The following is a 15,915-nucleotide window of genomic DNA, read 5'->3' as shown; positions in this document are numbered from 1 at the left end:
AGTCTCCAGAGTTGAGGATTCCTCCTGGATTCAGAACAGAAGTCCTACGCTTGCTGATTAGCAAAGATGTGGTTGGAAAGTCAGAACACAGGAATACAGATCAACTTTATAAACTTAGCTCTTAGGATAGAAAAACAATAATAATAAATGACCTAGGAAACTATGAACTGTTAAGTGCTTCACAAATGTCAGTTCTCCTTGAAATGAATAAGGCCATAGATGTGGTAGAGTGTTCTCCCTTCTGGTGCAGGAAGGGCCCGTGTGGTGACTGGATAAAGGGACAGTGTGTCTGTGCCACCCGCTACCCGCCAGCAGGGTGATTGATATGCACCCCTGTGCTTCCAGGCAGCACAGACTCTGGCCTCTCCTCACCCACAGACCTGCTGAGCTGAAAGCAAAAGAGAGCTTCCAGATGCATACTGAGTGGGAGGGTGCTGGGCACATCCCCAGTGAATCCTCTGCACTGGCCAAAACCTGTACGTTGGTCATGGTATGGGTGGCTTTAATGATCTCTGATTCTGTTGATGAACCAAGACTTGCAGTCCAAGCAAAAGCTATTTCACTTTGCCTAGAGAATTTAACTTTTATAATGCACATGATCTAAATGTGCTCAGAAGGAGCAAAGATTACCATAGACCCTAAGGATCTGATGGAGTTCTGATAGCCTATGTTTCTATACATTTTGGGGGATCTATGGAATGACACTAATTTCCATAGGGTCTGGGAGGCAGAAATCGATTTGTGTGGTTCTCCCTATATCTGTCATTTGTGTAGCCTAGAGTTCAGCCTTGTTGCTTTGAGGCACATCTTTGGATTTGCAAAATGCAAACAACTTAATTTCTCACCCTAAGAGAAGCATATTGTGTTCCTTGATTATGTATTTTTTTTCTATTTATTTGTGTATGTGTGTAGTGTTTGTGAACATGAACATGTGTATGGTTTACCAGAGGCTGACAGGTGCCTTCGCCAGTCACTCTGCCTTATTTGTTTTTTGGAGACAGGGCCAGATCCTAGAGCCCACTGATTTGGCTAGACTGGCTGGCCAACATGCCCCAGAAATCCTCCTGTCTCTTCCTATCCTATCCAATGTATGCCTGGCTTTTTTTTTTAATGTAGTGCTGAGGATCTGAACTCAAGTTCTCATGCTTGAACAGCAAGTACTTTACTGACTGAGCCATCTCCCCAAGCCTGGTCTCTTCCTTTCAGCAATCAGGAAGTACATTCATTAATCTTTACTTTTAAAAATCTGAATCTCACAAACCTGGGACACTAAATATCAAACTGACCCTAAGGTCACAAAAAATATATTGCATTAGAGTTGTGATCACTTACAGTGCGGTGGATTCTTTGCTGGGTTACAATATGGAGCAATTGTTTGTTTGTTTGCATTTCTGGGTTTTGCACTTCACAGAGGGTTTATACTCTGTCTTTCTCAAGCTTGGCCATCTCCATAGCCTCCCAGAGATGGTGCCAATGCTTGCGCCACAACTCGGCACCTTTGTTGGCCCTACTGAACAAGTTCTTGTCTTTCTCATAGTTAGCTCCTATAACTAAAACCAAATTTATCATGCTTTACGCAAATCTAAATTCATTTTCTCCTATGACCAGCCTAAGGTAGGCAGCCAAGGCAGATAGGATAGTCATAACCTACGAGGCTGTCTGAGAACCATTGTGCTGGGACTACCAGCCCTATAATGTTATATTTGTTTGTCTGTCCAAGAAGGATAACTGATTTCTAGCCATAAAAAATGAAGGACATATCCTGAAACCTACAACCTTCAGACATAGTGGGCTACAGATGGGATCTAGTCTATATCCAAAACTAAAAAGCAGAGGTTCTCCTTCTACAAAAGAACACAAATGTTGCTGAATTACTCCCTTCCACACCATCCATGCCAAAAAACATGTAAGAGCAGAAGAAAACGATCCAAGCATATCTGCAAATCCTAGCACTCAGGACACTGAGGCAGGGCGATTGCCATGAGTTCCAGGCCACTCTGGGTTATATATGGAGACTTTGTCGAAGGAGAAGAAGAAGAAGAAGAAGAAGAAGAAGAAGAAGAAGAAGAAGAAGAAGAAGAAGAAGAAGAAGAAGAAGTGGAGGAGGAGGAGGAGGAGGAGGAGGAGGAGGAGGAGGAGGAGGAGGAGGAGGAGGAGAAAAGGGAAAGAAAAAAGAAAAAGAAAGAGGAAAAAAAGGCCCAGTTGGTATTTTGAAACAAGATGCTAGTGCTTGAATTTTACCTTTAAAAAAAAACAAAACCACTGGATTTGAAGAGACTATCTGGGAAAAACCTATCAGCCCTTACTTAAAATGGGTCATCTATGTTTCATTTTAGACATTATCTTAGTTAGGGTTTTACCGCTGTGAACAGACACCATGACCAAGGCAACTCTTTTGTTGTTGTTGTTGTTGTTGTTTAATATTTTAGGCATTTTTATTAGATATTTTCTTCATTTACATTTTAAATGCTATCCCAAAAATCCTCTATACCCTTACCCTGACCTGCTCCCCCAACCAACCCACTCCCACTTTCTGGCCCTGGCATTCCCCTGTACTGGGGCATATTATCTTCGCAATACCAAGGTCCTCTCCTCCCATTGATGGCCGACTAGGCCATCCTCTGCTACATATCCAAGGCAACTCTTATAAGGACAACATTTAATTGAGGCTGGCTTATAGGCTCAGAGGTTCAGTCCATTATCATCAAGGCAGGAACATTGCAGCATCCAGGCAGGCATGGTGCAGGAGCTGAGAGTTCTACATCTTCATCTGAAGGCTGCTAGCAGAATACTGACTTCCAGAAGTTAGGATGAGAGTCTTAAAGCCCACACCCACAATGACATACCTCCAACAGAGCCACACCTTCTAATAGTGCCATTCCCTGGGCCGAGCATATACAAACCATCACAGACAGTAAAGCTGATTCTACTTTTGGGTCCTCTAGTTCTATGGGCTCCATAATCATGACTCATTGTGCCAATCACATGCACGGCATAGGAACTGAGTATCTATGCAGCTTTCCCACACCCTCCTCAATGTGTGGTCCTGTCCAAGGACTCAGTGATGAGCCTACCATCTCTCCCTCCCACCCTCCCTCCTCCTCCTCCTTACTCCATCTACCCCCATCTCACAGGAAGTCTTTTCAGCCAGCACCAGAGAAATTTAAACAAATTCTCTATCTTTTACTGCATTGTGAAAGGTCACCTTCAGAAGTTGTGTGCCTGCGTGTCTGTCTGTCTGTCTGTCTCCCCTCCTCCAAGTCCCAATACTCCTAACCGTAAAGCAAAGGATACATACCTGGGTGGATGTAAGTTCTTCCTTATCAAGGAAAACAATTTAAACTGAAACCATGCATGGTAATAAAGGATTAGATTTCCTAGATCAAAATGAAGATACACTGAAAGAACACAGAACCTTGTCAATGGCCTCTAAACACTCAGACCTCTCTCAAAGACTCCTAACTGTTAATTTTTAAAAGAATAGCTTTTAAAAGATCCTCTGGATGGATGGATGGATGGATGGATGGACGGACAGACAAATCTAATTTTCTATCCTATCAGAATGCATTGGTTCTCTGGCTTATTCAACCATCTACAGAGATTTCGAGTGTTTTAATGCAGTTGTACAGTACTTCAGGCACACTGTCAAGGTTAAATATTCCCTAAGACGGTAGTACATTAGTGAGAATGAAATCACTTGTTGAATTGTAACCTTCATGTCAGCTGAGGGCTGCCTGTGTGGTCTAAACCGAACTTAAGAATTTAACATTATAAGGAGGGAGGAAAAAAAAAACGGGTTTCTCAACCACACAGATTCACTAGCAGGATTCAGAATTTCCATAATGTTTGGCATAAAGACAAGAATGTACAGATGTTAATCTCCTTCAGCTCTGGTACTGTGGCTTTCAGATGGTTGGCCAGAGTCTCGGTGTGATGCTGTAGCTCACGGAGGTGGTAAAAGTCCGAAGGTGGACGTAAAAGGGTGAGGGCCCAGGGTAGGAAGCCATGTTCACTACTCGCCCAACCTATTCTGATTGCTCTAAGAAAATGTTTCTATTTACCTTTCAATCCAATTAACCCAGAAGTAATTCATTTATGGGTTGTTCTGGAATTGGAGTGTTGTGAAGGCTAGAAACATACAAGGTGAAGCATGTATGTAGCTATGTCATCTATGTCAGGGGCTGGAAGGATGCCAAAGGGGTGAGCATGAGACTCATGAGGGACCTACAGCCTCCAGGAGGTGCTATGGACAGGCTAAGATCATAACTTGGGTGAGTCCTGAAGGACTGAGGTAGTACCCGATGGATTGTCCCATGGTTTATCTGCCCCTTAAAGGAGACATGGAGATTTGAACTCAGAAAGCCTCTCTAATGAAAATAGTAACATTTTTTTTCAGGTTGAGGCCAACATAGTGTTATCCATGACAACGGCTTCAAGTTTTCTCTTTACAAGGCTGGGTGGGCTGGCATGGTGACACATTCCTGTAATAGTGGACCTTGGGAGGTGGAGGCAGGGTGGAGGCTCTGCTCTGAAACATAATGAGTTTCAAGGTGAAAACAAACTCAAGTGTAGTGGAGCTGAAATCCTCAGAGCTGCCTCACTGGTAGCCACAGCTTTATTCAAGGCCACTTCTAGGTGAAAATGTCAACTTCCTCCTCATGGGTGTGGAGTATGATAATGCTACCAGCAAGTACACAGAGAAAACTAAGGCTTAAAGAGACAAGATGCATGTGCCTAACTTAGACTCAACACAGATGCATATTTAGGTTTAAAATATGGCTCCTGAATTTCTCAACAAAATGTATGATGTAAAATAAGACTGTCCTCAAAAGGGGAGCACAGAGAGAAACAAGTGAATTCTGGAATGAATTCCTTGTGAAACATTAAGAAGAGAAGGCGAGGGCAGAAGAAGAAGCAATGTCATCAACTTTTAAAGCTATTTCTATGATATGAAAGTAATGGTGTGCACACAGTGAAAAGGAAGGGTGTGTTAATACTGCAAAAAGTCAAGAGTCCCCTTGCAGCCTTCTACAAGCACAGGGAGCACCTTCTACAATCACAAAAAGCACCTCCAGTACTATAAAGAGACTGACAGGACACAACAACTGAGGACGACATTAACCTCACAACTTGCAAAGTCAGCAACACTTTTAGAACTTACCCTTTTGAAGCGAAAGAAAGAAAGAAAGAAAGAAAGAAAGAAAGAAAGAAAGAAAGAAAGAAAGAGAGAGAGAGAGAGAGGGAGGGAGGGAAGGAGAGATAGAGGGAGGAAGGAAGGAAGGAAGAAAGAAAGAAAGAAAGAAAGAAAGAGAGAGAGAGAGAGAGAGAGAGAGAGAGAGAGAGAAAAGAAATGTTAGTTGCCTTAATTTGAGTTTCTCTAGTCACAGAATGGAATTGGGGTGGGGAGGTACAGACAGTGTGCTAGCTAGTTTTATAGCTACTTGACACATGGAGAGTAATTTGAGAGAATGCCCCTACCAGACTGGCCTGTGGACAAGCCTGTGGGGCATTTTCTTGATTGGTGATTGATTTGGGCGGTACCACACCTGAGCTGGTAATGTTAAGAAAACAGGCTAGGTAAGCCATGAAGAGCAAGCAAATAAACGGCACTCCTCCGTGGCCTCTTCATCTGTTCCTGCCTTGAGTTTCTGCCCTGGCTTCCCTGGATGATGAACTGTGCCCTGTAAGATGAAATAAGCCCTTACCTCCTCAAGTTGCTTTTGGTCATGGTGCTTTATCAAAGCAATAGAAACCCTGACTAAGACAGAAATTGGTATGAGAGAGTTTATTGCTGCAACAGTCCTGACCATGTTTTAAGGATTGTGGAAGGGCTTTAGAACTTTGGGCTAGGAATGCTGTGGCGTATACAGAGCTGGATTTTAATGTTCTGTTGTGGGAACTTGGAAGATAAGGGCACTGAGCTGCAGATGATGAAAGCCTGGCCTGAGAAGTTTCAGAGGGAAGTAAAGCCTCCATCAGGGCTATCTGAATGAAACCTTAGTCTTACTGGGACAACCAATGCTTGTCAGCTGTCCATGCAGAGACATCTACAGCTGTTCCTGCTGCTACCACTTCAAACTGAGCTACATGCTTGGTGTTTAAACATAACTGACTGGTATAATGGATTTTTTAAAATCATACCAGGATTCATCCTTAAAACAGCACCAACCATAGAAATACACAGACTCTGAGTACCCCAGTAGAAACGGAAAAATTAACGAAGCAAATATCAATTATACAGTATTAGCCCCAATCTTGTTTCCAGCCAGGGATTTATGGAAACTGAAAGCTAATACCCAGAAGCACATGAGGTTCTGAACACTTTGTTACTGAGAATGTGAAACAGATTTCCCCAGAAAAACAACTAAGGCAAAAGGAATCCCAACACAGATGTGATGGACCATACTTCTGTGATCTTGACTCAACACTGATAAGATATCATTAGAAGATCAGAGAAGTTAACAACTAGTGTTGGCGGCTTGAAAACATGTTTTTAAGAAATTCTGCACAGTAGGGCCAAAAAGACCTGAGCAAAGCCCTTGCCATGTAAGCCTAAAGACCAGAGTTCAGTCAGTCCTGCAAACTAAGGCAGGAGGAGAAAACCGACCCCATAAATTGTCCTCTGACCTCCACAAACACAGCATGGCATGGCACTCACACCCACACCCAGACACCCACCTCTCTCTCTCTCCCCCACCCTCTCTCACACACACACACACACATGCATGTACACACACATACAAACACACTAATAATAATAACAGTAAATAAGCTTGAAAGAAATTCTGCCAGTATAAAACAATATGCCATGGAGGGAGATGGCTCTGTCTGAAAAGCATTGTTGAGTACAAAGTAATGGTGCATGATTTGAAAAAAATAAAACCATGTATATATAAATCTAAAGAAACTGCTTCAGCAAGTGCAGAATGAGAATCCCAGGGAGAACTGTGCTCATTTTTCTTGGTATACAGAACAAAGATGCATCTCACAACTGTGCGCCTCTCAGAGTTGATGAAACACAGTGACAAGGTGTCATCTGAAGGGCAGGCACACTGTAACCTCTAGGTTTCACCTCTAACAAATTTAGCAACAATGATACTCTTGATTGAGTAGATGGTAAAATATCTTGCTAGTGTTTGAACTTATGGTTTCATGGTTTTCCTTAGGCTGCAAAGGGGATACAGAGCTAAGTTCTCATCATTTTCTCTCCCTAGGCTTTCATGGCAGGGCTTGCTGATGGGGACACTGTTGGCCTCCAGGTGGGGCAATCCATCATCACTGGGACTATGTGACATACTGTGGAATAACTCAGTGTAGAGCCACTCAAGAGAAGATGGAAGGGATGAGGCAGGTGTCTTTGCAGAGGAGGGACATGACAGGCATGAGCAAGATGGGCCAGCATTGTGTCAGGGAGCAGCAGTGGTGGTTGGACAACTAAAGACACAGTGAGACAGGGATGAAGATTCAGAATCTAAAGAAGGAGGGCACATAGCCTTGGGCACAGACTGTTAGAATCAAGGGTTGTGGGACCACCGGTATCCCTGTGGCCTAGCTGGGATGGCTAACAAGGGCTTTTATGTGGAGGGTGGGAAGGCAAAGAGAGGACGATCCTAGACTGAGGCGTCCATGAATACCTGATGCATGTACACACACACACACACACACACACACACACACACACACACGCTCATGCACACATTTATTCCCCTTGCTGCAACTGAGAGACTTCAGTGAGTCCCAGATCTTATCTCTCTGTGTCACTAAAAGGACCCTTGCCTCTAGACACAGCAGCTCCAGGGCAGAAACAGGAAGTACAAGAGGCTCCGAGTCTACAGCTCAGCAGCACCGAGCTTGCCTGGCTCCAAAGGCCCTGTGTAAGATCACCAGTACTGGAAGGAAGGAAGGAAGGAAGGAAGGAAGGAAGGAAGGAAGGCCAAGCAAGCTTAAAAATCTTGTTTTGTCAGTGAGTAAAGAAACGGTCAAAGGGTAATAGGTATACAGAGACTAACTTTAAAAGGATTCCACTAGCCCTGTCTGGGACTTCTGCAGCATTAAAATAACCGTAACAAAATGGATTATAATCTATTACATGCCATAGAAAACAATGAGTTCATGATTATATAATCACTCGAATAAACAAATGGAGAGAGGAGGCGTCTCTCCCACATAGTGGAGGACCAAATGATAAACAGAAAGGAAAAGGACATTGGAGAATTGCCAGTTAGCAACCATCATGGTAATCATTCATCCAGGACACATTAATGAATGTTAAAACCAAAGGCTGAAGGTTAAATAAGAAACAGGGCATTTATATAATTTCAAAGTGCCACTTGCTCAATCACAGACACACACACAACAACAACAACAACAACAACAACAACAACAGTGGATTCAAAATTGGCCAAAGAACTTGAAAAGATACTTTCCCAAAGAACATACCCAAATGCCCAACAGAAACATGCAAAGATGTTCAACATCTCTAATCACTAGGGAAACCCCAAGTATGGAGAGGAACCAACCCACACCCATTAGCATGTTGCTACCATGACAGGCAAGAAGGAAAGAAGGAAGGAAGACAGAAAGAGAAGAAAGAACGGGAAGGAGAGAAAGAGGGAGAGAGAGAAATGCAGAAAGAAATGGAAGGCCTGTATATTAAGAGGAGGGATGTAGATGGTACAGCTGTGTTGGGGGAAAAAAACACCACCACTCTTCAAAACATGTAAAAACAGCACTGCCACAGAATCCTGCAGCTCTACTCCTGGGTAGATTCTCGGGGTTAGAAGCAGCCTCAGAGGGGCTAGAGAGATGGCTCAGCGGTTAAGAGCACTGACTGCTTTTCCAAAGGTCCCAAGTTCAAATCCCAGCAACCACATGTTGGCTCACAACCATCCATAATGAGATCTGACACCCTTCTCTGTTCTCTGGTCTGTCTGAAGACAGCTACAGTGTTTACATATAACAATAAATAAATCTTTAAAAATAGTATATGGTCCCAACCAGGAGGAAATCCTGACATACATATGGGGAAGCAAACAAAAATAAGGAGTGGGGTACTGAAATATCAGTAGTTGCAGCTGGGCCCAGGGGAGGCAGAAAATGGAACTTACTGTTTAATGGGTGTAGAGTTCAGTTTGCAACATAAAAACTGTTCGGGAGGTGGTGGTGGAAGCTCTTGCACAACAAAAATGTGCCTGGTGCCACTGAACTGTGTGTTTAAGGATGGTTAATATACTTTTGAAATAACTCACTTAACATAATTACTGATTACAAGGGGGAAGAACAGTTCCACAACAGAGAAGTCGCAGTGTTACTCCTGACTCCCGCGGCCCGTGATTAATATCACCAGCCACAGAATGGACTGGAACCCTGTATCGATCTGGTGGGATTGGATATAACGAACATAGAATTACTCCTGAGACTACCAGAACTGAATAGTTCAAATCAAATCATGCCAGAATATCAGACAAATCCAAATGGCAAAACAGTTGCCATAAGTGTGTTGGTGTGTGTTCAATGGCCAGCTTCCCAAGAAAGGAAACTTTTTAAAAACCCGATTGGTAATATTTCTATAGTGTAAACAGTCTCATGATGGCCATAGGCTGCTTGCAAAATTCATAAACATTGAGCCATCAGCTCTTCATATTATGGCAAGAGCCAGTCATGGCATATTGGCTGGTATAGGATAAGTCCCTATACTTCCCAATAGTGTCAATGAACTTCAATGAGAGACTGGGGAATTATTTCAAGTAGAAGTGAACTGACAAGTCCTAACATGCAAGGTAACTCATGTTCTTTGGGGTGCCTCTGCTATAAAATATATGGTAGAGACAAGCATCTAGACCTTATGGTGGTCTGTGGATTGCAGAGCAAGAATAGAGTAGCATTTCTTCAGTGGGTTGGATGGCGGCCCCTGGAAAGACATCCACATCCTATAGACATAATTTTTTTAGAAGGATCTTTGTAGGTTTAATTGAAGGAAGGCTCTTGAGGTGGAATCACCTTGGAGTACTAAATCCAACAACAAGTACTCCATGAGAGACACTGGACCAAAGATGGAAGGAAGAGAGGCCATACGAACATACGGTCACAGACTAGAGCAGGGGTTCCATCAGCAATGCTGGCATCCAGGAAAAAAAAAATCCTCACTTAGCACTTTTGAAGAAAGCATGGTTCTCCCTACTCATTGGTTTCACACATCTCCAGTCCACAACTGTGAGAATAAGTCTCTGCTATCTTAAACCACCCACCTTGTTACTAATTGTTCCAGAATCCCTAAGAGTTGAATGAATGGCTTTCTTGTCCTGCTCAGAGTGTGACCAAACAAGATAATGTCCCTCTGTGGAAGAAATGGACACTGGAGTATTCAAGGTGACAGGACATGGTGTCAGTCCTGACCTCAGTTACGGGGATTACTTCCAGAAGGCTCAAAGGAGCCATGTGTGGTAGTGCACGCCTGCCATCCCAGCACTTGGGAGTGAGGAAGGGGGATCAAGAGTTCAAGAGGTCACCCCAGTACATAATAGCATGAGGCCAGCCTGAAGTATATGGGACGCTCGCTGTCTAAAAGGTAACTGGGGGTGGGGAATAATTCTCACGTGCACACTCTTTCAACTTTGCTAAAAGTTTGACATCATTTCAAAAGAAAAAAGTATTTGTCCTAGGAACCCAGTGGAGTGGAAGATGTGGGGGTAAATTCTTTGGGGGTTTGCCTTCTGGGCTCTTTGGTGATCCCTGTGGTAAACACTCAGATCACCACTTGTTTCCAGGTGGGATTGGCTCTATCCTCTCCACCATCAGCTTCCTTGCTGAATTTTCAAATGATTGCCATTTCAAAGGCACATTTCCAACTTCTTTAACTGAATACTCTAAAAAACCAACCAACCAAACGAACAAAGCAACCTAGACTAAAAAGCTCCAGTCCTGCTTTTCTTCAGACTTGTAGAGAGACCCAGGCAAAGGAACCGCATTACCGGTTGGGCAAGCTCCTGCTTGAAGTCTACTATGTTTCCATGGCCTGAGCCCTAACCCTAACCCTAACCCTAACCCTAACCCTAACCCTAACCCTAACCCTAACCCTAACCCTAACCCTAACCCTAACCCTAACCCTAACCCTAACCCTAACCCTAACCCTGATTCATCCTAGACCCTGCACTCCAAGCCTCCCTTTGACCTCTGGTGTTCAGCTAACGAGCCCGTGTGCACAGCCTGTATGCCAGCTTGCCAGTTCTGGCTACTCTGCAGTAGCTGGAACGCAGTGCTTTGGGAATAGTTCTAATCGCACATTCTGTCCCATTTATGATCACATTTACATTCAGACATGTCAGACTCCTTGTCCCATATTTTGCTTTAGAAAATATAGTCACTGCAGCTCTATCTGTGTCTAAACATTCCTGGATGAGAATCAGCTGCATATATGTCTTGCTTCTGTGTCTGCTTCTGTGTTAACTAGAAATTAACCTTGAGCCTAATACTTACAGGCTTCTCAGCCCCTCGGTGTTACAACTGCTCCAAGCATATCAGGACAATCTCTTTACAAATTACCTCTGTTAATGAGGTTCTGATCCTGCCAGGCGTTTGACTGTCAGTTGCACAAGTAGCTCCCACAGGGTGTCATTGGGAACAAGGTGACCCTTTCCTCTCCTGCCCACCCAACCCTGTTCCGTGGGAATCTGTCCTTCCCAGAACATGCATGTGACTTGGTGACTCTGACATGATTCAACCCTTTTCTTCCTGCTTCCTGTCTTAAGCATGCTCTCACTTTGCTAGTTAAAATGCCAAGATGTGCAGCTTAACTTTAGCAAAAGACTTTCCCACACAATGCTAATCAGTTTATGAGACAAGTTTATTCCACATTTGCATCTAGAACATCTTACAACGTTTCAGAAAGCTGAGAAGGACAAACTCCTTCAAACATCCAGGTTCTTTCATTTTCTTTTGAAGAGGCCCTGTGTGATCGAGGGAAGTCTTGTGCTTGCTCTGTAGCTGAGGAGCACTTTGAACCCCGCCCTCCTGATTTACTTCCAGAGTGCTGGGATTGCATGTATGCCACCATGTGTGGTTTATGTGGTATGTCGTGTGGGAAAGTATTTACAAATAGGAAACAGACTTGAATTAAATGCCCAAGGTTGTGTTGGAATGTGCTAGGGGCCAGGAAGTTGTCTTCTTTTTCCTGCTTTTGTGATCTGCCCCAGATTTTCTTCTTTTATGGGCCTCTGGCTCACAATCATTAACAGCAATTCCTAAATCAAGAATCTCTGGGGGCAGAGGGGGGGGATACTGAAGCCCTGAAAATCAAGGGTTTCCTCTCTGTAATTAAGCTGACCTGAATTGAGGCTTTTTATCTAAGTGCGGAAATAATAATATTGGCTTCCCAGGTGTTTCTAACCTCCAAAGGGTAGGGCGGGGGCTATGACACTGCTCACCCTCCTCCCTTGTTTTTTTTTTTTTTCCTGTGCTCCAGCTGCCCTGACTTGACCCTTGCTTAATAATTCTGTAATTTTTTATATATATTTAAAGGTACCCTATACTACATGTGATGGTAAATGTTAGTTGTCTTGATAGAATCTAAAATTACCTGGGAGATAAGCCTCTGAGCAGGTCTGTGTGATGTCGATCATATTGGTATGGGTTGTGGGTGGGAAATTCCCTATCGGTGTATTCTAGGCTGCTTATCAGATATCCTGCATATAAGACATTTACATTACAATTCATAACAGTAGAAAAATTACAGTTATGAAGTAGCAAAGAAATAGCTTTATGGTGGGGGTCCGCAGCATTAGGAACAATTAGGTTGGGAACCATTGGACTGGACTGCGATGTCATCATGCTTGTAGTGACTGATTTGATGTAGTGCCCCGGGGAAGCAAATCTGAAGAGCTAAGAGTCACAAGCCTGATGATGGACACCTTCATCTGTCAGCCTGAAAGTAAAAATAATACTGTAGTCATAAAGTTTGCCTATCTAGGGCTTAAACAACAGATCAAAGAGACCTTTACCAACACTGTGGGGCTGGAATTGGATTTGACACATGATTCCTGGAAAATATGAATATAAAGAGCAGAAGCCCAGCAACAACAATAATAATAATAAAAGATAAGTAGAGGCAACTGCAGAGGAGATGTAATCTGAGTGTAAAAGTGTGAGCCACTAGAAACAGATCTGAATCTTTTTTTTTTCACTGACCTTTCAACCTTGAGCAATTATTCAGCCTTTGAACTTTAAAATGAGACATACAACAAGCTTTAGGGAAAGTTAGCATCTGTCTAAGCTCAGCTGCTGTGGTTCTCTGCTCCACGTCCCTGCCTTCTGCGAGAGCAGCAGCCTCAGCTGATTTACCCTTTTCATGCCTGAAAGTGGATCTCTCAGCCCTAGCCTTATATAACCTTTTCACTCAAAACCAAGCGGCAGTAATTGGAATCCTTTTGTTATTTATTTCAATTTCTTGAAAGAGGCTATGGCATGAGTTCAAGCTGGTCTGCACACTGCCTGTGGCAGGACAGCCTTCCTAGGCTAGAAGAAGGGTCTCTTTGAAAGATGTTGCATGCAAAAGGGGCAAGGTGAGTGTTTCCAGCACCTGGAGGCTTTTCAAGTTTTACATCTGTCCTCCCATCGTTCCTTTCCCCGTGTGTGCCTGTTTTCCTGAACTGTCTCCTGAGATGAGAAATCACTCACCCCCCTTTAACTGGACTTCTTACTTCCCACTTTGTTGTTTAAATTCATTTATTAGAATGGCATTTTTTGTTCCCCTAAGTAATTAGCTATTTGTCCCAACATGACTTTTTTGGGGGGAGGTTTTTTTTTTTTTTTTTTTTTTTTTTTGGTTTTTCTGAGACAGGGTTTCTCTGTGTAGCCCTATCTGTCCTGGAACTCACTCTGTAGACCAGTCTGGCCTTGAACTCAGAAATCCATCTGCCTCTGCCTCCCGAGTGCTGGGATTAAAGGCGTGCGCCATCACGCCGGGCTCCAACCTGACTTTGTGAATGGCTCATACATTACTTAGAGATGTGAATACTAATCCTGCTGACAACAACAGCATTCTCCGAATGAGTCCGTGTCCGTAAGAGTTTTGCATGGTTATTTCAGCTCAATAATGATGTTATCAACAAACTGTAGCTAAGCAATACCATACTTGGAATTTATATCCAGGCCACCTCTCTAAAGCTCCTATTTTAAGTATATATTATTCCTATGAATATTCTGGATCTATATTTTTTCTTAAACGTTTAGGAAAATTATTGACAGAATTGGAGTTTCAATGTAGGGCAGGCTTCGAAGCTGATGCATTTCAGGCCGTGTCCCCTTGGTCCTCTTAGCCCCGCTTGCCTCCCCATGTGTTTCCCCCTCAGTGGACAAGGAAGCTAGCTGTAGCAATTCTAGCCCCATATAAATGCACAAAGTGCCCATCAGGAAATAAAGAGGGTTGTCACTCTCCAGAAACCCCAGAAGGGAAAAGAACTGAGAAAAACCAACAGTTTCCCTGTCTCATTGGGCCAAGCTGCCCATTCCTGTAGTGATCCTGAGTAAAAAGAATGGAGCCACAGCAATGCTAGGCTTCTTTGCTTACACTGTCCATCTGTAGTAAGGTTTGAGCACAGCTGCTGGGTGTTGAGAGTTACCATTCCATTGCTGTTAAGAGACACCATGACCAACATGATGCTTCTCAAAGGAAGCATTTAACTGGGAGCTTGCTTACAGCATCAGATGTTAGCCCACTATCCTCAGCATGGGGAGCAGGCAGGCATGATGCTGGAGACGTAGCTGAGAGCTTTATATCCTGATCCTCGAGCAAGCAGGGGGGGGGGGGGAGGCGGGGGGGGGGGGCGGGAATGAAACCGGCCTGGGAGTTGGAAGCCCAACCCATATGACACAACTACTCTAACAAGGAAGGTCACACCTCCTAATCCTTCCAAGCATTTTACCAAATAGCAACCAAGTATGCAAATATATGAGCCTTTGGGGGCAAACAACAAAGTCTCATTCAAACTACCACACCTCCAGATACTTAATTTCTATCCTTTCAAAAATGTAATTCCATAGGATAACTTAGAGAATCATGAGAAACGGGTCTCAGTGAGTAAAAAGGCCCCTCAGGATTGGCAGCCTCCTCCTAGTCAAGGCCTGTTCAGCCTAAGGCCAAAGTAGATCCTTATTAACAAACTTCTTTAATCTATCATTTAGGGAAAATGACCCAGCCTATGATTGCTCCCTACTCTGCAAGCAAGTTTGCTCTGGATGGGTTCTTTTCCACCATTAGAACAGAACTCTACATAACCAAGGTCAACGTGTCCATCACTCTCTGTGTCCTTGGCCTCATAGACACAGGTAAGGAAAAGACCCTGGAATAAGTGACCCCAAGTTGATCTGTCAGCCTTACCACATGAAAAAGCGGGTCCTGTCTCCCTGATGCAGCAACGCATTAGAGACCAGAGCTAGAAGTGTCAGCCCTGTCACTCAGTGAGCCACTTCCTTCACTGGTGGAGTCTAGTCAAGCTTGATCCTCTGTCCTTTCCATTCTCAAGGTAGATTGAACTCTGAGATCCTTATGCCCACGTGAACTCCCCCCGACCACTGCTATTCTATAAATGATACCCAACACCTGCATACTTTTCTTACTGGACTCAACAGTGACGAGAAGTTGATTGCATGGACTCCTCAATGTGATACACTGAGAAGGGCGTACATCTAACTTATATTCCTTAGAAACAGTACTCTTCAAAGAATCAAGGCCATGAGAAACAAGAAAAGAACCTTCACAGAACAATAAATAAATAGGAGAACTTAGTACTGAGTGTGCTCTTGGACACCATCCAGGGAATGCTGGTAAACAAACAAGCAAACAAACAAAAACAGCCAGTGACATTGTGCTGCATCTATGGTGCCTACTTCTGGCATTGCACAGGGTTGTGCATGTTAAGA

General features: G+C 43.6%; 1 protein-coding gene across 4 annotated transcripts in view; it reads left to right on the top strand.

Moving 5' to 3' along the window:
- Positions 1 to 15,915, top strand: part of Hsd11b1 (hydroxysteroid 11-beta dehydrogenase 1) — a 42,406-nt gene that overhangs the window by 25,103 nt on the left and 1,388 nt on the right. For all 4 annotated transcript variants that reach the window (NM_008288.2, NM_001044751.1, XM_030249832.1 and 1 more), the window contains one exon: positions 15,178 to 15,321. In NM_008288.2, the coding sequence (NP_032314.2) occupies positions 15,178 to 15,321 (144 nt within the window). The remainder of the gene's footprint in view (positions 1 to 15,177; positions 15,322 to 15,915) is intronic.

The sequence above is a fragment of the Mus musculus genome, chromosome 1 (assembly GCF_000001635.26).
Source record: "Mus musculus strain C57BL/6J chromosome 1, GRCm38.p6 C57BL/6J".
Lineage (NCBI taxonomy): Eukaryota > Metazoa > Chordata > Mammalia > Rodentia > Muridae > Mus > Mus musculus.
The sequence above is the reverse complement of the archived record's forward strand: the minus strand, read 5'-3'. Positions and strand labels throughout refer to the sequence as shown.